The 24,317-nt window shown below is 40.2% G+C and overlaps 1 protein-coding gene across 4 annotated transcripts in view; it reads left to right on the forward strand.

Moving 5' to 3' along the window:
* Positions 1-24,317, forward strand: part of ADGRB3 (adhesion G protein-coupled receptor B3) — an 894,978-nt gene that overhangs the window by 443,539 nt on the left and 427,122 nt on the right. For all 4 annotated transcript variants that reach the window (XM_070795670.1, XM_070795669.1, XM_070795668.1 and 1 more), the window contains 2 exons: positions 5,505-5,573; positions 10,751-10,859. In XM_070795670.1, coding sequence (XP_070651771.1) covers positions 5,505-5,573; positions 10,751-10,859 — 178 coding nt within the window. The remainder of the gene's footprint in view (positions 1-5,504; positions 5,574-10,750; positions 10,860-24,317) is intronic.

The following is a 24,317-nucleotide window of genomic DNA, read 5'->3' on the forward strand; positions in this document are numbered from 1 at the left end:
GAAGAGTTTGGTCCTATATTTAATCAGGAAAACCAGCTTCCTTACTTGCAAAACTAAGCACTCTTATCTCCTTCCCTGGACATACAAACATACAAGAGCCCTGTGTATAGAGCAGAGGACGGTGTTGAAAAGGAGGCAGCACATTGGGGAAGGGACCATTTATCCACGATCTTTATTCCGCCAGTGCTCATCCCAGGGTCTTCTACACAGTAGGAATGAAGCCAGTCAAGTTGAAATATTTGAGTATTTATATTTTCCTATGCCTTGTGCTGTATGCTAGGGGCATGAGAGTGAGCAAAATAGAAATAATCTGAACTAAATGATAGGCTGGTCAAGAAAGAGCCCTACACCGATCATCACATAAATGCATCATAATTAAGAAATGTGATAAACCACACAAAAAACCTACACAGTACAATTGCAGCTCATCATGTTTGCTGCCCTGTATGTGGTGCTTATGACTGCTTGCTGCCTGCCTGACGTTAGGGTAAAGGAGCTCTTACCTGTTTCTGGGTGAGCTCATGGTGGTTTTGCTGGGGTGCTCATGCCTGGCTGCAGAGACTGTCATACTGATTCTCCAGGTTTTGGGGAACACCAGCTCACAGAACAGAGAATAAGGAGCCCTTCTAGTAGATAGGACCCCTTCCTTCACATCACATTCTTGTAGGTGATTACTTCCATATACTGGCTATTTCCTTCTTCCATGAATTTTTTGCCAGTCATGAAGGATGACAGTACTGGTAAGTGAAAGATAAAAATGGTCACTAATCAGAAATAAATAAATAAATAAAGAGTCTATGCAGACCTCATGTGCTTTAGGGGGTGGTGGTCATCTGAAAGCATTTTTGAGGAAATGGCATGTAAATCTATGTGTGGAGGGCAAGGGAAAAGAAAAAAGAAAAAAACGGCTCTTTGAATAAACAAACAGAAAAATGGTTGAAGAAAGGGAGCCACATTGTTTGGATCCAGAAGCTGGGTAGAATCGTGTTTGAGATGCTCTGAGTAGTCTGCTGAGCCTGGAGTAGAGAGAGTTGGGGGCAGGATAGCTCAAGAGGGGGTGAAGAGGCAGGAAGGGGCTGGATCACACTTGACCTGCATCTGCTGTCTGGACTGGGGATACACGACTATCCTGAGGTGTTTATCTCAATCCTAGTGGAGTGTCCCTGTGTCCCTGCTTGTCTTTGAAGCTTTCCTTACAATCCCCTTATATTTCTAGTCGGATCACCACAATCCATGAAAGCATTCCATTCTTCTAACTAACTCTTACTCCTTGGGGCCCGTCTCTGCATCTTGGTGCCCAGGCATTTGCTGCTGGATTGAAGGGAGGAGAACATGCTTCCCGTGGCTCAGATATCTCAGATTAGGAGCCTCATCTATAGCTCTCTTTCTCTAACGAATTCAGTTAAAGGCATGTGCTGAGATGTGCCTCAGTATATTTATAGAAAATCATAGATTGTCCCTAAGAAATTTGTCAAGTGGAAGCCAGACAGGCACAGAGCAAAGAATTTGTTAGTTACTGCTTTCCATGAAAGTGAGTGTCCTTTTAGTCTCCTGTGGCTAAACCTAGGACTTGCACTTTGAATGTGGCAGGGACATTGGCGCTTCTCTTTGTGACGTGCATTCCTTGTGCTGATTTTCAGAATACTTCCTGCCCAGGACAAGCAGAGTCCTGCCTCCTGAACTCAGTGCCCACGCTGTTTGGCACAGGGCCTGCCACGCAGCAGGTGTCTCACCATCACAGCTCTGAAACCCCTCCCAGGGGAGAGCAGGAAGGAGAGTTTTCTGCTGAACAAATCATGGGCCATAATGTGGCTGTAAATACAAATCATGCAGCCAGTCATAAAAATGATAGCACCAAGGGAATAAAATCATAAAGCTTCCATATATCGAGTACTTAGCTTGTGTCCGATTACTATGTGGAGAACGAGCTCTGAGCTTCACAAGTGCTCTCCCCAGCAGCTGTTGGCATCCCTGCCTTACAGAGAAGGCAAGTGGTGGTGGGCCACATAAGCCCACAACCACACAAATAATATAAGTAATGGGGGTATTTTAAACTAGGTCAGCTAGTTCAAGCTCCAAACTCAGACTCTGCCAAGGACTCTCAATTTTCAAATTGGTGTAAGTCATTGAGATCAGAGCTTGATCAAAACCAAACAGAAACCCACTGTCGGACGAAGTTCCGGGGCTAAGAGACTTGATCCATAATTCATCAAAAGAGTGATCTGACCACAGTTAGCAGCGCTCCTAAAAAAACTACAAGGAGTGCATCTGCTGCTGTGGAAGTTTCTTTATATTTTTCTCAAAAATTCAATTCAGTGACCTAAATGTTATGAGTCCCCTCTTCAGAATTCTGTTCTGTTTGGTTTTGCCTTGTTCTCTCACACTGGTCTTTAGCAGAGGTCAAGGTGAATTGATGTATTGAAATACATTTTTCCATATTTATTTTTTTAATTAAGGTATACTTGATTTATAATGTTGTGTTGGTTTGTGCTGTACAACAACATGAATCAGCCGTAAATAATTAAGTAAGTGTTAGTCGCTTAGTCATGCCCAACTCTTTGCGACCCCATGGACTGCAGCCCACCAGCTCCTCTGTCCATGAGATTTTCCAGGCAAGGATGCTGGAGTGGATTGCCATTTCCTTCTCCAGGGGATCTTCCCAACTCAGGGATCGAACCTGTGTCTCCTGCACTGCAGGCAGATTCTTTACCGACTGAGCTACAAGAATCCTCCATATGTGTACATATATCCCCACTATTATGGACTTCCCTTCACTTCCCTTTCCCACCCATCTAGGTCATCACAGAGCTCAGAGTTGATTCCTGTATTAGACAGCAGGTTCCCACTTGCTGTTTTATATTTTACACCTGGTAGTGTATATATGTCAACACCACTCTCTCAACTCATTCTCCCTTTCCCTTCCTGCATTCACATATCCATTCTCTATGTCTGTCTCTCCCCAATTTTCCAGATTCCATACATATACCTCTTCCCCAGTGTCTGTGAGACAGATTAGAGCAGGGTCAACTCCAAGGAATGATGCTTGAGTCTTGGAGAAATGCAGGTATACTGACTTTATAACTCTGTTATTTCCTATTAACCACCTGCTGTGAAAAAGGCATTGCATGTGAGGAAGATACACTAAGAAACAGGAAAAGTCCAGTATCCCCATAAATGCCTACCCATCCCCTCACCTGGGATGTTCTGACTTAGCCCCTGTGACCTTAGCTGCTGCTGCTGCTGCTGCTAAGTCGATTCAGTCGTGTTCGACTCTGTGCGACCACATAGACGGCAGCCCACCAGGCTCCTCAGTCCCTGGGATTCTCCAGGCAAGAACACTGGAGTGGGTTGCCATTTCCTTCTACAATGCATGAAAGTGAAAAGTCCTGTGACCTGCATGGCCCCACAACTGGCCATTTCCAAACCTAAGCCACAGGAAGATGGAATGAGAGCTTTATTCTGTGCTATTTCTCCTCGCCGATAGAGTCAAGTACTATTTACTGGCCTTGGAGAGTGGTCCAACAGCCTTTCATAGACTCTCTGTTTGCTTGAACGTATATTTTAAAAATCTGTGTTTTTTACATTATGCTCTGGTGATTTTGAAAAACCTAACTCTGGATGTATCATTTTGATCAAGGAATCACGTGTGCTCGCACTGGCCTTGGCGTACATCACGGAGTCGCTGACCCTCTGTTAGTAAAACACGCTCTGTGAAATGCTTTCCCAGAAATGGAGATGCATTTGCACAAATTGCTTCCCATTCGCGTGGCACCCTCGTTAGGAGCGGCATGAATTTTGTGTGAGAGCTGGCAGGGGCTCGGTCGTGGACCTCAGCTCTGCTCACTGGTGTGAACAGGGATACAGTCTGCAACTTTTGTCTCATTAGCATCACATCCCCTGCTGAGTTCACCAGCCACAGGCAATCTGAGAACTCTGAAGGTTAATTCTTTCTGCTCCTATGTAGAGTTACAGCTCAATGGACAAAGCTCTTAAAATGTTATCACTCCAACCAGGACATTTTAAGTGGAAAAAATGGCTGGTAGTACAAAAAGGTTAAATGAATTAGAAAACCAGTCTCACACAGCCTTGCCCGTTGTTTTTTTTTTTTTTTCTTTCCCCAGAGTTGCATAAAATATTCTGTAACTTTTATTGAGGCTGTGACTCAAAACATGTTTCAACCATGTGATTGCCAGGAACTATTAAAATAAATAGCACAAATAGGGCAATTAAATATAGATACTAACAGATTCAGAGCACAGGAGGAAATGGAGCAGCTTTGTTTTCCTTCTAAAAACACCCAGGTCAATTAATTTAGAATTCGAATAAAGGCCTGTTTTGAAAAGCCAGCTGGAGAGGGAGGAAGGCTAAGGAGGTAAAAACGTTCTGGCTCTCACCCCCAACCCCCCAAAGGGAGACCTGCCCCAAGCGAATGTATTGAGTGGATCAGTGAGGCAGTGTTCCTGCTAACTCCAGGCAGACTAGTTGGAAGAGGTGGGCTCCAAGGACAGCAGCGGGGACCACCATCCGTGTCGCTTTACACAGACGTCGCAGGTTCACTGTACACTTCCTGGGCCTCCCGTGACCCCTGTCACTGGCACCCTGGGTTTCCTCTCCTGGCCCCTGTGTTTTGAGGACAGAGAGAGGATGAGAGGACGGGGAGGTCCATCCTTGGTAACCACCCCTTGTGTAGGTGCCAGGCATTAACACCGCCCATGTGGGTGTATGACACAGAAAGTGAACCCTGCAAGGTGCCTGCCTGCCTGGAAAGGGGACGCTGAAACTGGCGGTGAGCACTGCCAGGACACAGTGCTGTCAGTGGGTTTCCGATGGGTCATCAGGGACGTGGGGAAGGGCAAAGATTTGGAACATCCCCAGGACCACGTGACCATTCCTTTCTTGGTTCTGACTTGCTGCAAGGGACAGGGGAATCAAAAGCAAGGATTTGAAAATAGCCAAGATTTACTGAGTGCTTGTTGAAAAGTTGCATGCCATCTTTACGATATGTAGTTGTAACCGTTAAAATAATATAGCCAGCAAAAAGGGCAGAGCCCGGGTCCACCGAGGAAGGCTTCACTCATCAGCTGTGCCTTCACCGTCATGCCCTTCGACACAGCCATGTGAGAGGCGAACGTGGGTCCCAGGGAAGTGGGCCACTTGAATAAGACACGCACGGGGCTGTCTTACAGGTGCTCACAAAGAGGGCTTCTTTGTAAGGAATAATCATATGGTGGCATGAGACAGCAGAATCAGGGACAAATGACTGTGAGAGAAAAGAACTGTTGTACCTATTCTGCTATCTTCCGAGGTGGATATATATGTAGGAAAGTCACTGGAAGTCCCAGGATCTTGAGGGATCCTCAGAGATCTTCCAGGATGGTATGTTGGTATCATCAAGCAATATGGCAGTGTTTAGACCTTCAGTGCATTATCAGTCCAAATAGATGTTGTCAGCAAGTATGCTCCCTCGTGTAACATTAAATCTTTTTTTCTAATTTAATTTACAGAACTTCTTTCAAATAGTTAGCAACCTTCTCGATGAAGACAACAAGGAAAAATGGGAAGATGCACAGCAGGTAAGACCAGGTTATTTCAGAACTTAAAGTGAAAGTGGCTAAATCAAGCTTCTTAATCTGTGAAAAAAGGAACGGCTTGCTATTCCAAGAGCATAAAATGAAAAATTTAAGTCATTCTAGATTATTTCATACTAAATTTAGAGAAAACAAATAAGCTCCTTTATCATGACAATCTATGGAATAAATGATATTTAAAATGTGAAAAAATGGTGTAGGTTTAATATCTAACTTTAAGGTATTAACAGATAATGACTATGCAGCTCAGCCATCATTTTCTTTCCTGTCTACAGACTATAGGGAAAAACAACAAATCTAAAAGGAGATATTGCAAACTAAACTGTGGGGTACTAACTAGTTACATCATTTGTATTTACTGCAATGTTACGTGTAATCTGAATTATGTATACAGATGTCTGTTTTGATTCAATGCCAAGAGTTGTAAAAATGAATTCTTAGTAAAAAAAAAAATGTATTCTGCTTTTTTCTCTTTCTGCTAAGCGTTAAACTGTAGCAAATAGCCTTACTGGTTTAGTTATTATTTTTAATATAAATTTATTTATTTTAATTGGAGGCTAATTACTTTACAATATTGTATTGGTTTTGCCATACATCAACATGAATTCGCCACGGGTGTACATGTGTTCCTCATCCTGAACCACCCTCCCACCTTCCTCACCATAACATCCCTCTGGGTCATCCCAGTGCACCAGCCCCGAGCATCCTGTATCATGCATCAAACCTGGACTGGTGATTCATTTCACATATGATATTATACGTGTTTCAATGCCATTCTCCCAAATCATCCCACCCTCTCCCTCTCCCACAGAGTCGAAAAGACTGTTCTATACATATGTGTCTCTTTTGCTATCTCGCATACAGGGTTATCGTTACCATCTTTCTAGTTATTATTTGAAAAATGCCATTTGTGCCATACTGACTGACGCGTGGTTAATAATATTTTTTCTTAAACACAAAAAAAGTGGGTTAGAAGTTAACAAAGGGAGAATAAGCATATTTTTATAAACCCTGTGGAAATTTAACTTAACTGAATGTTAAATGGCTTTAAGTTTTCTTTTGATACTTGATCCTTGTTAAAAAATCCAAGACAGCAGTGCAGTATTGAAACTGAGAGTATTTACTGAGGTTCAGGGAGCTCCTCTTCTCTCTGCTCTTCCTTTTGTGATCATGCTCTGGGCCTTCAGCAGTAAAGCTCACTATGTCTGTTATCACAGGAACTCTAAAAATAGTCCCGCATGGTCCACCTCATTATCAGGTACACGTGCTGTGCTTCTGGCTATAGCAAGAAAAAAATAAAAAAATCACTGCTTAGTCTAAGACCCTAAATCTATCTTTTCCTACTACTTTGAATTATATACTTGCCCTTGGCTTCCTTCTAGAGGAGAACCTCCTTCACTCACTGTGAGAAAACAGTGTCTCTCGGTAGAACACACTGCAAAGGCTGAGTGCAGCAGAATTCTGGTCACTATTCACTATGGATATATTTAGATCAAATGAATACTACCCTATTTAAAACAAGACTATAATTCATCAGATGGTATTATTTACTATGAGATCCCAACTTGAACAATCAGTGAACATTGGCAGAACTTTTTGTCAATGGAAAATCCTACATTCATAATCTCCCTATTTACTTGTGATTGTGAGTTAGCTATATTCTTATCTTTTAAATATATTTTCAGTAGTTATTATCTTTAATGCTTCTTTGAAACAACTATTTGAAATAAATCAACTATTTTGTAGCAGTGTTGTCATAAATGTACCCACGTAATAAAAGAATCTTCAGGTTTTTGACACTAAGGGTGAACTCTTTGAAAATAAGAGCTGTTTAAAATCTACAGAGAGAATCGTTTATCTATTTTAGAGGAATAGCTCAATAAAACATAGGTCTGGGTGCACCTGGAAAACTAGCAGCATAAAATGGTGAATATTGAAGTCAGAAGGGTTTTGCCATCAAGAATTCACACTTTTGGACAATAAACTGTCATTCCAGAATTTTTTTATGGCACATCAGCCCCAGTTATGAAGGACTAAATTATGTTTCGCTAAAGCATCCTACCAAAACCACAGTATATGTGTTAGTCACTCAGTCATGTCCAACTCTTTGCGCTGTAACCTGCAAGGCTCCTCTGTCTATGAATTCTCCAGACAAGAATATTGGAGTGGCTTGCTATTCCCTTCTCCAGGGGATCTTCACAACCAAGGGATCGAACCTACATCTCTTTCATGCAGGTGGATTCTTTACTATCTGAGCCACCAGGGAAGCCCAAAATCTCAGGATCCTAAAGTAGGGGAAAAAGGCTGCATTTCACATAGCACTGTTTTATAGACTAAGATCGTAGTTGGAATGGACGGGTCATTTTCAATCATAATATTGTGACTGGCATTTCTTAGTTATACTGAAAGCTCGTGTGTCTCTACAGGAGTGTGCAAACTGTGACCATTGGTCCAAATCCAGCCTGACACCTATTTTGTAAATAGTTTGGGAGCATAGTCACAGGATCTATGGCCGCTCTGGTACAGCAAGGACACAGCTGGGTGTTGGAACAACAGACACCCCATGAGCCACAGAGCTATTCTCTGACCCTTTACGGAAAAAAAAAAAAAAAAAATATATATATATCAGCCCTTGTTCTATGATATTTGAAATCTGCTTGGAAAATATAAACAAAACAAAATCTGCTACAAACAAAATCTGCCTCCACCCTAGAAAACCTCTCCCCAAAGGTAGATGACAAAGAAAGCAGTTTTATTACTGAACAGGCATTAAGCCAGAATGTGGTGTGTATCACTGACAATTCACTAAGAGATATAGAGTAACTTCACCCTTTCAAACATCCAAACAGGATGCAAGTCATTACACTCTGTCCTCAAGATAAACAGTAACTAGTTCTTGCTTAAGAGGACTTGATAACACCATTTGTCACAGGCAGTTCATCCTAAATTCACTTGATAATTGGGATTACCATCTTGTTACTTAATTGACTTAAAAAAAAAAAAAATGCTTCCCTGGTGGCTCAGAGGTTAAAGCGTCTGCCTGCAATGCGGGAGACCTGGGTTCGATCCCTGGGTCGGGAAGATCCCCTGGAGAAGGAAATGGCAACCCACTCCAGTATTCTTGCCTGGAGAATCCCATGGACGGAGGAGCCTGGTAGGCTACAGTCCACGGGATCACACAGAGTTGGACACGACTGAGCGACTTCACTTCACTTCTTCAAAGAAAAAATAAGCTCTTGTATCTTAATGCCTGCAGACAGTTTTGCAACTCTGAATTAGGATCCTCCCCACCCCCGACAGCAATGCAAGATAGAGTCCTGCCTTCCTTGATGACCACTTTCCACTGAGAGACATCCCTGGTTCTTTAAGTTGGGAAGAAGCTATTTAGCTTTCAAAAATGTTTACATACATTTCAAAGAAGACATAGAGAGGATTTAACAGTTACTCATTTTCTTATAATCCAGTGCTTTTGGCCATCTGAGGTAAAGAGCTGACCCACTGGAAAAGATCCTGATGCTGGGAAACACTGAAGGCAAAGAAGAGGGCAACAGAGGATGAGATGGTTAGATAGCAGCACGGATTCAATGGACATGAACTTGATCAAGCCCCGGGAAATAGTAAAGGACAGGGAAGCCTGGTGTGCTGCAGCCCATGGGGTTGCAAAGTGTCAGACACAATTTAGCAACTGAACAACATTTTCTAAAGTAAATGCCCCTAAGAAAAGGGAGGGGAGCAAGGGGTTAATTACAGAGGGAGTCTCTTCTCTATTTTCAACAGGGAGAATTAAGCCTCTTCTATTTAATGTGTATTTACACATATTACACATACTCATAGACACATACACCTACACAAAAACAGAAGGAAAAATACAGTAGCAGGAGGAAGTTTGGAGTTGATGGAAATGTCCTGTACATTTTTGGAATGAACTGTCAAAATTCATAGTTTATGACTAACTGTAGGAATGAAATAGCATTTCTCCCCAAATCTTTCCATAATTAAAAAAATTACAGCTATCTATGGCATACATTTTGAACTATCAGCCATTGTTCTTGTCCTCAGCTATATGTAAGTCTATGATGCATTTGAAGTGTCTGATTTTTGGATTGGTGCAGCCACAGCTCCTGTAAAATATACATACAGTTCTACTGGCCACCCTGCCCAACATGTCTTTCTGCTAATCAGAGTATGTCCTCCCCTTCTGCACAAGCTTTTGCAAATAGGAAGCCACTAAGACTCTCTAATCCACTTAACTTTTTTATGGCTAGAAGCTGCAGTGAAGCTGAATGACTAAAAGAAATGAACCTAACTTCAAAAGACTTTCTGCTTTAATATGGTTATATAATGAGGGCTGAATTCTTCAGCATGATGGGTTACACATGCTAAAATTCATGTGTCTTTTTAAATGGACCTCACATTCCACTCGTTATGAGCTATTGCCAGAATCAGGTCATCTGTTAGCAAACACACATCTGTTTCCAGTGTTGTGAAGTGTCTGGTGTTGGGTATCTTGTGTATGTACATGTAAGATGCCTACACTAGAGCTGTTTTTATCTTGCAAGTATTGCCAACATTATTATTGATACAGTAGCTATTATAATTATTAGAAATGTGTCTCTTCCAAGATAGTTATTTTGCAGTGAATGTCACAGTATGTAAATATTTATGATATTGATAATTCTTTTTTTTTTCTCTCAGTGTTCATCATGTAGATCCTAAGTAAAAAAAAAAAGAAAAGAAAATGTAAAAAGCCCTCAAATTTCAGTGGTTGTTCTATGTTGTAATTAAGTGAGGAAAGGACCCCATCAAAAGTGAAGACATGCTACTTCTAAGTGTACAATGTGTTAGGTTTCTGAGTCTCTTAGATTTATGAAGTGTCAATCATGGTATCATATCATCTCCAGAGTTCTTGCTGTGTGATGTTTGTTATCATTCTCAACTACTAGTGCAAGAAATACAAATATTAGATGGTTTAAAATATTAATAAATAAAATTAATAAACATAAATTTAAGAAGTAAACAAAAATTACAGCTTTGCTAGTTGTAGAAACATGTTCAAATAAATCAGAGCTGATTTATTATTTCATTGTGTCATTTTTTAACTCATTATGTTTTCTGTTATGTAGATTTGTTTTATTCCATCTAACCTTTGCTTATTTTTGTAGATTTATCCAGGCTCGATAGAGTTAATGCAGGTGATTGAAGATTTTATACACATTGTTGGAATGGGGATGATGGACTTTCAGAATTCATACTTAATGACTGGAAATGTAGGTAAGAAATAGGATGTTTTCCCAAAATCTTACTGAAATTTAAAAAAATCATTGCAGGTATCTGACCCATATATTTCTAAGTGTCATACCCATTGCTCATATCTTTGAGTATTGTGGATAATGTATTATGGATACTTCATGTCTGGTTTTTCAGTGGGTCAAACAACATGTGTGTTATACACACATACACACACACACACTTGCACGTGTATGTGTGTATGTATACATTTACATAGGCCTACTTGTATTTATCTGCACAGAAATATACCAAGCATTTATTACTGTCCAATCTCATGTTGAAAATATACAGTATATGCTATGTGATTATATAAAAAATAAACCTTCGTGGGCTTCTGAACACTGTTCTCAAAGATGCGGAGCCACTTTCTTGCTAAGTGTCCCAAGGGAGTGCTCAGTCTCCATGGGGGTGGGGCGACATTTGAGAGACCTTTAGGGGTCATTATCACGGTGCTGCTGCCGCTGAAGTTTTCTTGAGTGAGTCCTTGGACACCGTGTGTCTCTCGGATCCCTCTGTAGTAGATCCGTAATGTTAGCATAGGTGAAACGGAAGCGTCTTTCCTTCTTTAGCCGCCTGTAACACTGTCTCTCATAAGGGGATATTACACAGAGAAGCAAAACCACAGGTCCGTTGGCTGCTGTTGCCTCCAGCAGTTATGTTAACTGAAAGGCACATTTCTCTTTGTGGTTAAAAGAAAAACTGCAAGAACAAAGAAATATTCTTCCTAAATAGTATATGCGTTGAGCGAATACAGGTTTATAGTTCTGTTTCTTTTTTTTTTGTAATTGGAAACTAATTACTTTACAATATTGTAGTGGGTTTTTTTTTTTAACTTTACAATATTGTATTGGTTTTGCCATATATCAACATGAATCTGCCACAGGTACACACGTGTTCCCCATCCTGAACCCTCCTCCTTCCTCCCTCCCCATACCATCCCTCTGGGTCGTCCCAGTGCACCAGCCCCAAGCATCCAGTATCGTACATCGAACCTGGATTGGAGGGAGAGGGTGGGATGATTTGGGAGAATGGCATTTAAACATGTAGTGGTTTTTGCCATACACTGACATGAATCAGCCATGGGAGTACATGTGTTCCCCATCCTGAGCGCCCCTCCCACCTTCCTCCCCATCCCATCCCTCTGGGTCATCCCAGTGCACCAGCCCTGGGCACCCTGTCTCATGCATCAAACCTGGACTGGCAGTCTGTTTCACATATGATAATTTACATGTTTCAGTGCTATTCTCTCAAATCATCCCACCCTCGCCTTCTCCCACAGAGTCCAAAAGACTGTTCTATACATTTGTGTCTCCTTGGCTGTCTCACATATAGGGTTATCGTTACCATCTTTCTAAATTCCATATATATGCGTTAGTATACTGTATTGGTGTTTTTCTTTCTGTCTTACTTCACTCTGTATAATAGGCTCCAGTTTCATCCACCTCATTAGAACTGATTCAAATGTATTCTTTTTCATGGCTGAATAATATTCCATTGTGTATATGTACCACAGCTTTCTTATCCATTTGTCTGCTGGTGGACATCTAGGTTGCTTCCCTGTCCTGGCTATTGTAAAGATTCCTTAAAAAACTGGAAATAGAACTGCCATATGACCCAGCAATCCCACTGCTGGGCATATACATAGAGGAAACCAGAATTGAAAGAGACACGTGTACCCAAGTGTTCATCGCAGCACTGTTTACAGTTTTGTTTCTTTAAAGATTCCTCTCATGATGTTACTGGGACTCTCGTTTTCTTTCATTTGTCATGTTTTTGCAGTCTTCACATAAAGACCCTTAACTGTAGGTCATAATGTGCTTAAATCCAGATATCTTACCTCACATTCATATTCACAGGCTATGTAAGTTTTAGTTTGCAGATCAGAAAGAGGCCTAACTTGGTAGAGGGATTAACCAGGGGAGTTCAACTGTTATAGAACATAACTTCCTTATGGTTATGGTGTGGTGGTTCATTCTATACTTGAATCCTTTAGAACTACAGGGACTCATTTGACTCTGAGATATCATCCAGCAGGGTAGCCTCAACTTGTAACAGGTAATGGATGGCTGACTACCGGGAGTATTCTTCAGTTGATAAGAACCTGTGTATTGGAGTACTCAAAGGTCTGGAGAGGGTTCCCTGCCCTTAGGCCATCTTTATGCAGCTGGAGGTCTTATGAGTTAGAAAGAAACTGAAAGTGTTAGTTGCTCAGTCACACCTGACTCTGCGATACCTTGGACTGTAGCCCACCAGGTTCCTCTGTCCATGGGGTTTTCCAGGCAAGAGTACTGGAGTGGGTTGACATTTCCTCCTCCAGGGGATCTTCCCAACCCTGGAATCGAACCTGGGCTTAGACTTATGTCTTATGAGTTAGACTTATGTCTTAGTCCACTTTCTGGAGGTGGTGGAGACCCCAGACTTCTCCCCAGTGTGCATGTCTAGCATCTTGTTCTGGTTCAGGGATGAAGGGAGCAGTCTTTGCTATGGGCAATGAGAAAAAAAATGACTGAAAATAGTATCTTTTCAGTAGGACGAATTCAGAAATCAGAGAAAATTCAAATTAAATATCCATTCAAAATTGTCTGGGCAAAGAGAGGAAAGGTAATGTCTCTGGGGAAAGGGGGTGCCATGTTGGGCTGTGAATTTGGGGCAAATGAAAGGAAAACCCTTGAGAGATTTGGGGTTGCCGATCACTCAAGATGGAACCACTCATCTAAGGGACTATGAATTTTGAGGGGAGGAAGGAACCAGGAAGTGTGCTATGCAAAATTGGACAATTTGCAAAATAATTTACAAAGAAAAAAAAAAAAAAAACTAAAGGGTAAAAGCAAAAACTATTGTTTTCTTGATTTTTGTAAATGTTAACATCTAATTCTAAAATGCATTACTGGCTAAAAGTATTATCAGATCAAAACATGGCACTGATTCAGAATGTGTTTGGAAGAAAACTTTAAAAAACAGAGCCAGTCTCAGAGTGTAGTAACTAGGCTGTTTGAATAGTAGCATGTCAAATTCCCTGTGTTACTTGTATTATTTACAACAAAAATTCCAAAAATAGACATCAATTGCAGATGTTTATTCCTCTTTACCTTTCTTTTGACTTCCCAAATAGATTTTTGAAAACTTTGTGTATTTTTTTTTATTAAAATTAAGCTTTACCTAGATTCACCTACTTCCTTTATAATTATTAAAGAAGTATATTAAGCATGGTAACTCAAAGCAGTTTAATGTTGCAAATAAAACCAATATCGTCCTATATTGCCTTCAGCCTTGTGTAAGGACAGTGTGGTTGTCTGGCCTTCTGCTCGCTTATGCAGCACTGACTGTCCGTATAAGAAAAGGTTATGTCCTGTGCATAAATATCCCCCAGTTATTACACTAGCCAGAAGAGATTTTATTCATTGTTATTGTTCCAAATACTAGCACAGGAACTGACTTACTGTTGTTTGATGACCAGAAGAAGGTTATCCTCAATAATATTTAAGATTTTTCCAAAGAATATCCATATATTAGTGAGAATTCTCCAGAGAAACAGAATCAGTAGGATATATATAGATACATGGAAATTGATTTATCTGGGGAGACTGGTTCATGCAATTTTAGAGGTTGAGAAGTTCTGAGATCTTTCTATGCAAGCTGGAGGCCAGGAAAGATGACGGTGTTGTTCTAGTCCAAACCTGAAGGCTTGAGAGCCAAGAAAGCCAATGGTGTAAGTCCCAGTTTGAATTTAGAGACCTGGGAATCAGGAGTGCTGGATTCTAAGGGTAAGAGATGATGAATGTCCCCGCTTAAACAGAAAGCACATTCTCCCTTCCTCTGCCTTTTTGTTCTATTCAGGCCCTCAGTGGATGGTATGATGCCCACCTGCATTGGTAAGGGAGATCTATACTTAGTCTGCTGATTCAAATACTAGTCTGTTTAAGAAATACACTCACAGACACACCTAGAAATGTTGTTTGACCAGCCACCTGGGCATCCCTTAGCCCAGTCAAGTTGACACATAAAATTAGCCATCACAACCCAGTTATATCAAGCTGGAGGATACCAATAATAATTACTTACTATTCATATTCTTCATGTTATCATATTTGATACTAGTATATATATAAAACATGACTATACTGTCTTGTCAGGTATGTCCAATGATTTAGGACAAGGACACCCAGAGAGAATAATTTGCAGTGACAAATTGTGAAATGTGTGAGTTAGCATTCATTTTATATCCTAAGTCCAAATATTAGTTATTCAACATGGAACTTACACATACATGCCTGCAGGCCTCCAAACACACACACAGCATGTTAGTGAAAAATAAAGTAGTAACTAATAAAGTTTGCTATTCCTTCTGGCTATTCTTGTTTAGTGTGTTAGAGTAAGACTCCACAAAGAATTTTAAAAGATCATCATGTTTTCAGAGATTACAATTTTTTTTAAATAAAGCCAGTATGCACAGCCTCCTCACTTTTCTGGGAATAGAGATAAACTCTTGAGAAAAAAAAAAAAAGAGTTGAATAACCACATATAAAAGAAAGACCATATGATTAAGAGTCTCAGAACCTTGCTGATAGCTTAGTTTATTTCAAGTTTAAATATAGGTTCAGTATTTCTGTTTTTCCTGGTTCCTGGTTTAGGTAGAATGGTTTAGGAGCAGAGATGGTGGTGTTAGGATCACATACATAGCAAATGGAATAGCTGAGATGATGAAAAAGAAGCTCTGAAAGAAACTAGCAGGGTGGAGCCGATACTGCCTGTGGGAGCAACACTTGTTTATCAGGATAAAATTTCCTGCAATCGATTAAGATGGCAGGAAAATGACTGACATGTCTTAGAAAGATTTAGACTTTCTTCGGAAATAATTCACATGAAAACTTTTGAAGCTCCTTTTATCTGAAAAGTGTCCCTACCTGTATGTTTGATAACTGAGATGCTCTTACATGCTAAAAGTCTATGAACTTTTTCGTATAAATGTAGCATGTTCATTGTGGGAGGGAACAGGTCCATTGCCCTGATCACTTTCTCAAAAGACTTGTGACCTCAAGAAGTTTATTAACATAAGACTTGGGAAAAATATTCTATGAACAAAGATGTTAAACAAGCCAATGAATTTATAAGATAATTGAATATTTTTTGTATGTTTTGTGTGAGTATGACATTCAAATAGACAAATGATAAGTTGTAGTGAATAAAATTTAGTGAGCACATAGTAAACACTATTAAATAGCTTATATAATTACTGAATAAATCAATGAATATGAAACATTGATGTCAACAGAGAGACTTAAATTTCAGTATGCCTTAGTTTATCAAACTGTTGTATTCTAAATATACTGTATATGTTCTAAATATACTGAATAGGAAGTGATTGACTTTTTTTGAGTAAAAGTCTGAATTTTTAAATATATTTTTAAAAATATTGTCAGTTACCTCAGTGTGGCTATATCTTACTGTTATTTGCATTAAAGTTATTTTTGGTCAAGAAAAATATGCCTTGAAGAGTTTAAACTGACTTCTTACCCTTTCTCTTCAAACATTTTCTCCTCTCTTCCTTTCAGCCCCATGTTTCATCACTTTCCTGAAATGCCTCTCAGAAAACCTTCTGGAATCTCCCTATTGTCAAATCAAACCTCTTCTCATACTTCAGCCTCAGGTCCCCTGTGACTTGTTAACCATTCTCTCTTGAAACTGTCCATTCTTTTAGCATTTGCATATTTATTATAGTAGAAAATAGAATTTGGGGATGAAAGTCAAACTCATGACTCAAAACTATTTAGAATTCTTGGAGGCAGTAGCATAAAGCCAGTCACTGAGCAGGAGATGTGACGTTGTTTGCAGTCCCAGACAGAACAGGGCATGTGCAGTCTCACCTGACCAGAGTGAGAGGGCAAGTGTATGCATTCCAGCTGCTCTCAGTTCAGTTCAGCCACTCAGCCGTGTCCGACTCTTTGCGCCCCCATGAATCGCAGCATGCCAGGCCTCCCTGTCCACCACCAACTCCCAGAGTTCAGCCAAATCCATGTCCATCGAGTCAGTGATGCCATGCAGCCATCTCATCCTCTGTCGTCCCCTTCTCCTCCTGCCCCCAATCCCTCCCAGCATCAGATTCTTTTCCAATGAGTCAAGTCTTTGCATGAGGTGGCCAAAGTATTGGAGTTTCAGTTTCAGCATCAGTCCTTCCAGTGAACACCCAAGACTGATCTCCTTTAGGATAGACTGGTTGGATCTCCTTGCAGTCCAAGGGACTCTCAAGAGTCTTCTCCAACACCACAGTTCAAAAGCATCAATTCTTTGATGCTCAGCTTTCTTCACAGTCCAACTCTCACATCCATACGTGGCCACTGGAAAAACCATAGCCTTGACTAGATGGACCTTTGTGGGCAAAGTAATGTCTCTGCTTTTGAATATGCTATCTAGGTTGGTCATAACTTTCCTTCCAAGGAGTAAGCGTCTTTTAATTTCATGGCTGTAATCACCATCTGCAGTGATTTTGGAGCCCCCCAAAATAAAGTCTGACACTGTTTCCCCATCTATTTGCCATGAAGTGGTGGGACCGGATGCCATGATCTTAGTTTTCTGAATGTTTAGCTTTAAGCCAATGTTTTCATTCTCCTCTTCCACTTTCATCAAGAGGCTCTTTAGTTCCTCTTCCCTTTCTGCATGCTCTAGATTTGCATAAAGTCACTGCAGAATGTTTTATAGTTTTCTGTTATATTTTTAGTCATTTCCATAACCACTTCAAGGAACACCTTGTGTTTGCCTTATTTATTGGTAAGAATACCCTATTCTTTAGAAATTGCTTGTTTTAATTTTGGACTTAAAACCTGAATTGTGGTCACCAAACTGAATTCAATAATCAGTGATGTGAGGCATGCTGCGGTCTACTGACTGTGTTCAATTAAAAACAATAAGAATTTATCTCTTAAGCAAAGCCTTTCCTCAGTGATTCACGTCATTAAAATGTATGAATGATCTTACAAGGATATTGCAGTCTAGTTGTGCACCTAAAAGGATTTCATAGATGAATAAAATACCACGTATACATTGGTATGTGGTGTCATGTAAACCAAACATTACAGAGATTCATTCCTGGAGATGCTGTTCCATGCAAAGAACTGGAAATTTTTCTTAAGAAAGAATCATTTAGAGTACACTGTGAAGGATGGCTGGATTGTTGACAGGGCAGCAGTCGGAGGGACAGTGAGTGGCAAGGAGGTGGTGACATTCCAGAATGTTCTTCTAGCAAAAACAGAATAGAGTTCTCAAAGTTGAGATAGTGTTTATAGGCTAAGTGGTCTATTTTGATAAAGACGCCCATTTACAGAAGTGAAAGAAATGAGACTAAGTTGGAGAGGCATGCTGAGACCTGGTGTAAGACAGTTTCTGATTCTGAAGAGCATAGGGAGCTCCTTAGGCTTGGCCAGATGTGAGAGTTGTGCCCCGGAGAGACACCAGTTACATCAGCAATAGAATTTGTTGAAATTGAGAACGACTTGAAGACTAGAAGGTTTTTTATAATATATTTTAAAATAATATTTTACAATATCTCCATGCAGGAGATAATTAAGAGTTGGTGATAGAAAAGAACCCAAAACATGGTCACCAGTTTGAGACTCTGAAGGTAGAAACGATGGCATTCCATAACTGAACAAGGTGTCATAAAGAAGGAAGGAACTGGGATCTTATTCATTCAACAAGTATCTGAGAGTGTCTTTCACATATTAATGTTTAAATGCAATGTACCTCTCCAGTGAAAAATAAAATGTGGTCTTGGTACCAGTTTTAGGAGGGTCAAAGAGGATCCTCCTTTGTGGATGTTAGCTCTTGGTAAGAACGCAAAGAATCTGAGGTCTTACATGTGGCAAAAACAAGTTTATTAAGGAAAGAAGAGAAAGAACACCTCAAGGGAGAGGTAGGCCAAGCCAAGACAGGCACTGGCTTCAGAAGGATGAGGTATGGGGGTTTTCAAGAGAGGGCTTTTACATATTCATCTAGGCAGGTGTGGACTGACCGTTTGGATTGACAGTTGCAAGCTACATAACAACAGGCTCTATTGTGCATGCTTTTCCCATAATTCAGTCTGTTATATAAGGTATATGTATATATAGAATATTTATGAATGCTTAATGGGCTCCTGGCTGTCCAAGGTCACTGGAGAACACAGCAGCGATCAAGGGCACACGTCCAGATGTTGGTGAAGCCCCTGTGGTTAGATTGTATCCATTGTGTGCCTAGGGCACCTGTGCCTGAGTTGGAACAGTCTCTGGTTATTTTGTAGGGTATCTGTGAGCTCTCCTGGGCTGCACTGGGACCTGTCTGAGATGGGGTTTAAAGATCAGCTTGAATCTGCGAGGCTACCCCTCCTTGTTCATGCCTAACTTTCTACTTAACAGTCTTAGGCTTTGGTAGAGAAGTAATAGTTATGATATACGCTTGGTAGTCAACTGCAGAGAAGTGATAGTTGAGGCCAAAGAAGCTTTTTCAATTCTCAGAACAGAAAGAGGGTAAGAAGGAAGGTGATGCCTGTGTGTGCGCGTGTGTGCTGAGTTGCTTCAGGCATGGCCGACTCTTCGCAACCCTATGGAGAGTAGGCCTTGGTCCTACTTGGTCCATGGGATTCTCCAGAAAAGCAGTACTACTGACTATGTGTGGTGATGGATGTTAACTATACTTGTTGTGGTCATCATTTCACTAAATATAAAAATATTGAATCATTATGTTGTGCACTTGAAACTAATGTTATATTTCAATTATATCCAAATAAAAAAAATATCTCTATGTATGACTATGGAGAGATCTCTAGAATATATTCTCACCTGGAAAAGTAGGTATAGTAATAAACCAGGTTAAGAAATATACTATATGGTCAGATAAGATTTACACATTATACTGGAAGGAAATCATGTAAGTTATTGAACAGTAATCAATGTCGACAGGGAAAATAAAAAACCAAAGAATGGTTGCTGGTGTCAGAATAAGAATAGTCAGAGATAGACAGTATAAAATGTTCCAGAATAAGACAGTAGAAAATCAATGTCATGTAATTAATAGGAGACAGAGAACATGTCAAAATGATTACTGTAGTTAATATGAATTACTAATAAAGTTCAGAACAGTAGACTTAAGAAACATCTTGCATGATAGCTGATGGTGTAACATAAAAGTTTTATAGGAAAAGTGCATGCCCAATGAACAAGATCTATATTTCCAAGCTCTTTAGCTTGGAAATGGATTCACCCTTAACATTCTGATACAATTATCTCTAAGGATTTACTTTGCACAGATCAATGTTGCTTACTGCTGTCTCACAGCTGTTCCTTCAAAACTATTCAAAGTTGGTAATATCAAATAAAAAAGGAATATTATTAGGCTAAAAAAGTTTCAAAATATATCTTATATTTATTAGCTTTAATAAGGAATTTCAGAAGTCACTCCTATATACACCCTGCTGCTGCTGCTGAGTCACTTCAGTCGTGTCCGACTCTGTGCGACCCCATAGACGGCAGCCCACCAGGATCCCCTGTCCCTGGGATTCTCCAGGCAAGAACACTGGAGTAGGTTGCCATTTCCTTCTTCAATGCATGAAAGTGAAAAGTGAAAGTGAAGTCGCTCAGTTGTGTCCGACTCCTAGCCACCCCATGGACTGCAGCCTATCAGGCTTCTCCATCCATGGGATTTTCCAGGCAAGAGTACTGGAGTGGGGTGCCATCATCTTCTCCGATATACACCCTAAGACATAGAATATTCTGGAAAGTATAGTTTCCATTTTCCCTTGTTAATCCAATAAGGCCAATGCCTTTAAAATATTAACGTTAAAACACTTTTCTTTGCCAAGCTAGATATTGCTGTCTGTTCTTGGTTTAGAAATATAAGACACTGGGCTTTTCATAATGAACATTCACACTTGATATTTTCTGGAATCGAATCCAAATTCAATCTCAAGAATGGCATAATACAATTTTGGCATCTCCTTTCTCTCCACAACGCTGTCTCATCAACATCACATCTATGTTCCTTCTTACACTCACAGGTAAGTTTAATCATTTCTTTAGTAGAATATCTTGTTCTTCCATTGAGAAACCTACCTTCAGTCTGATGATGTAATTATAAAAATAAAGTGGCTTCTCTTTCTAGGTTTATTTTCCTATCCCTGCTTCCATTCATTGTTTGTACATCTCCATCACTTGCTTAGCTTTCTTTCTTTGAAAAAAACAGACGCCTGTAGTCAGTTGACATCAAGCCTGAAAAATACATAATTTAACATCTTTTTGGTTGTTTATCTGTAGCACCTGATGTTGGTTAAGTCAGCGAGACTTGAGTCTGAAAGCGTCAGATTCTACCTCATCTGCCTGGCTCACTATACTTTTTCCTGCTAGACATGTGAAGCATGTGGTATGTGTTTCTCTAGGTCAGAAAGAACAAACTAAAAATACTTGTCTTTTTTTTTTTTAATGATACTAACACACCAGTTTCCTTGGGAAAATAGATAGTTCAAACATTGTTTTTAAAACTATGGTTTGGAATGCTATGCAGCATTGAGTTCTTTGAATAATTTCTTGTTTAGTAGGAATTACCTTATTGCATTTTCTATGACCAATTATTCCAAATGGTCGGCGGTGAGTGTCTGGGGAGGCTGCTGAGAAAAGGTCATACCTGATGCTTCTAGTGGCAGGAAAGACCTACTCCTCCTGGGGATATCATGCTCTCCTTTCAACCCAACTGAAACCCCTTCAGATGCTCTCTAGTGTCAGTATACTAGTCTGGTAATAACTCGTGGATGTAATTGGTGTTAAGAGAGTGTCAGGTTCTGTTCTAGGTTCTGGGGATTTCTCAGTGAACAGACCAGATGAAGCTGTTGTTCTGTGAAACCTGTGTTTTGTAGCAGAGACAGAGGTCAATCAAGCACCATCTAACATGCCCAGTGATACTAAGTGATATGAAGACAAGTAAAAGAATCCATCAGGAGGGGTCAGAAAGGGGAGAGCGGAGGGGGTGGATGGTGGAGAAGTGCTAATTGAACAGAGATGCCCTGAGTGTGTGAGACATGGTGACCTGTGGTAACAGACTTTTCCAGCAGAAGGAATAAGTACAGACGCCCTGATGTGTCCTTGTGCTCGACATCTGAGAGGCCTGAAGGAGGCCAGTGATGGTGGGGTGGCTGACAGAGGGGCCGTGGAGGAGCTGAAGTCAGAAAGGGGCTGAGGACCAGACCATTGGAGGGCTTTTGACTGTAAGTCTGAACTAGATGCAAAACCACTGAAGAATCTGAGCCGAAAAACCAGACCAGATTGATGCCTGTCCTGAAAGGACCCTTCTGACTTATGGAGACAGTCGAGGTTATGAATGGACATGTGGAGATGGGAGGGTAATTATTGTAATAGGCCAGGCAAGACAGCTCTATGGTTTGGACCCAGTGCCAGTGGAAATAACACAAGAAGTCAGATGCTGGAGGTATTTCAATGGTTGATCTAAATGTCCTGACAGTTAGGGTGTGAAAGAGACAGTCAAGGAAATGTCTCCATTATGTCTCCAAGAACCCAACAACAAAAATAAGACAAGTTGATTTCCAAATCTGTATACTATAAACAAACATCTAAAACTTACTTCAGTGACCATGTAAATGTCTCTACAGTTTAGGATCCAAAAAAAAATTGTTTGGTTTATTTTTTCCTAAATCCTTTTCATTTTATAGTTGACATATAACATTGTATCAGTTATAGGTATACAACATAATGATTTGATATATGTATTATGAAATGATTAAGATAATCATTTCAGTTAACATTCATGACCACAGTTGCAATTTGTGTGTGTGTGTGAGATGAGAACTTTTAGGATCCACTCTCTTAGCAAATTTACATATATAATAGAGGTTGTTTAGTCACCATGCTGTTTCTTTTTTACGTACTCTTGCTTCCTGAGGCCGACACAAATACTTGCCCTTACAGCTTAAGGCAGCTTTACCCGTTGAAGCCATCAGTATTCTGTCATTGTTACAACCTCTGAATCCTTGGTCAAAATCTAGAATGAAACTGTTCCTTAAGATGACTTTTTAAAGCTGTCAGATTGAGTTGCCAGTTAACATATTTAATAAATTCCACCTTTCCTACCATTTTTGTATTTTTCTCTTTATAAAGTCACGGGAGCTCAAGAATGAAAGAACACTTATGAATCAACTAAGTCCAGCCATAAACTTGTCAGTCCATCTTCAAGTACTTTGTAATTTTTTAAAATTTTTTGGAATATAAAAAATAAGTAGGTTTATTATCTGAGTTGGAAAGGTCTTTGCAAGGCACTTTTTTTCTCTCCAATTAAAAAAATATTATTTTCTACTAGTAATACTGTCATAATTATAACCCTGGACCTTAACACAGAAAACTCTTATCATGTGATTGTGTTTCAAATTAACAGTAGATCTATATTCTTTTATAAGTTAACTGGGGTTAAAATAGTTATCAGATCAGATCAGATCAGATCAGTCTCTCAGTCGTGTCTGACTCTTTGCGACCCCATGAATCGCAGCACGCCAGGCCTCCCTGTCCAGCACCAACTCCCAGAGTTTACTGAGACTCACGTCCATCGAGTCAGTCATGCCATCCAGCCATCTCATCCTCTGTCGTCCCCTTCTCCTCCTGCCCCCAATCCCTCCCAGCATCAGGGTGTTTTCCAGTGAGTCAACTCTTCATATGAGGTGGCCAAAGTACTGGAGTTTCAGCTTCAGCATCATTCCCTCCAAAGAAATCCCAGGGCTGATCTCCTTCAGAATGGACTGGTTGGATCTCCTTGCAGTCCAAGGGACTCTCAAGAGTCTTCTCCAACACCACAGTTCAAAAGCATCAATTCTTCAGTGCTCAGCCATTCTCTCACATCCATACATGACCACAAGAAAAACCATAGCCTTGACTAGATGGACCTTTGTTGGCAAAGTAATGTCTGCTTTTGAATATGCCATCTAGGTTGGTCATAACTTTCCTTCCAAGGAGTAAGCGTCTTTTAATTTCATGGCTGCAGTCACCATCTGTAGTGATTTTGGAGCCCAGAAAAATAAAGTCTGACACTGTTTCCCCATCTATTTCCCATGAAGTGGTGGGACCGGATGCCATGATCTTCGTTTTCTGAACATATAATAATAGTTACATAGTTGCAGGTTTATCTATCTGTTTATCCATGTTTTATACATCCATACTCATGAAGTCATTTTAAAATAATGCTTCTTGTCCCTGAAAAAACTCAAGCTAGAAAACCTTGTTAATAACTATTCTTTCTCATTTCAAGTAACCCAGATATCCTAACGTTTTCTCCAGTGTCCCTGTGCTGTGCCAGCTCTTCGCTCTAATCCTAACTACTGCTGCTAAGTCACTTCAGTCGTGTCCGACTCTGTGTGACCACACAGACGGCAGCCCACTAGGGTTACCCCCATCCCTGGGATTCTCCAGGCAAGAACAC

This window comes from Bos indicus, chromosome 9 (assembly GCF_029378745.1).
Source record: "Bos indicus isolate NIAB-ARS_2022 breed Sahiwal x Tharparkar chromosome 9, NIAB-ARS_B.indTharparkar_mat_pri_1.0, whole genome shotgun sequence".
NCBI classification, from domain to species: domain Eukaryota; kingdom Metazoa; phylum Chordata; class Mammalia; order Artiodactyla; family Bovidae; genus Bos; species Bos indicus.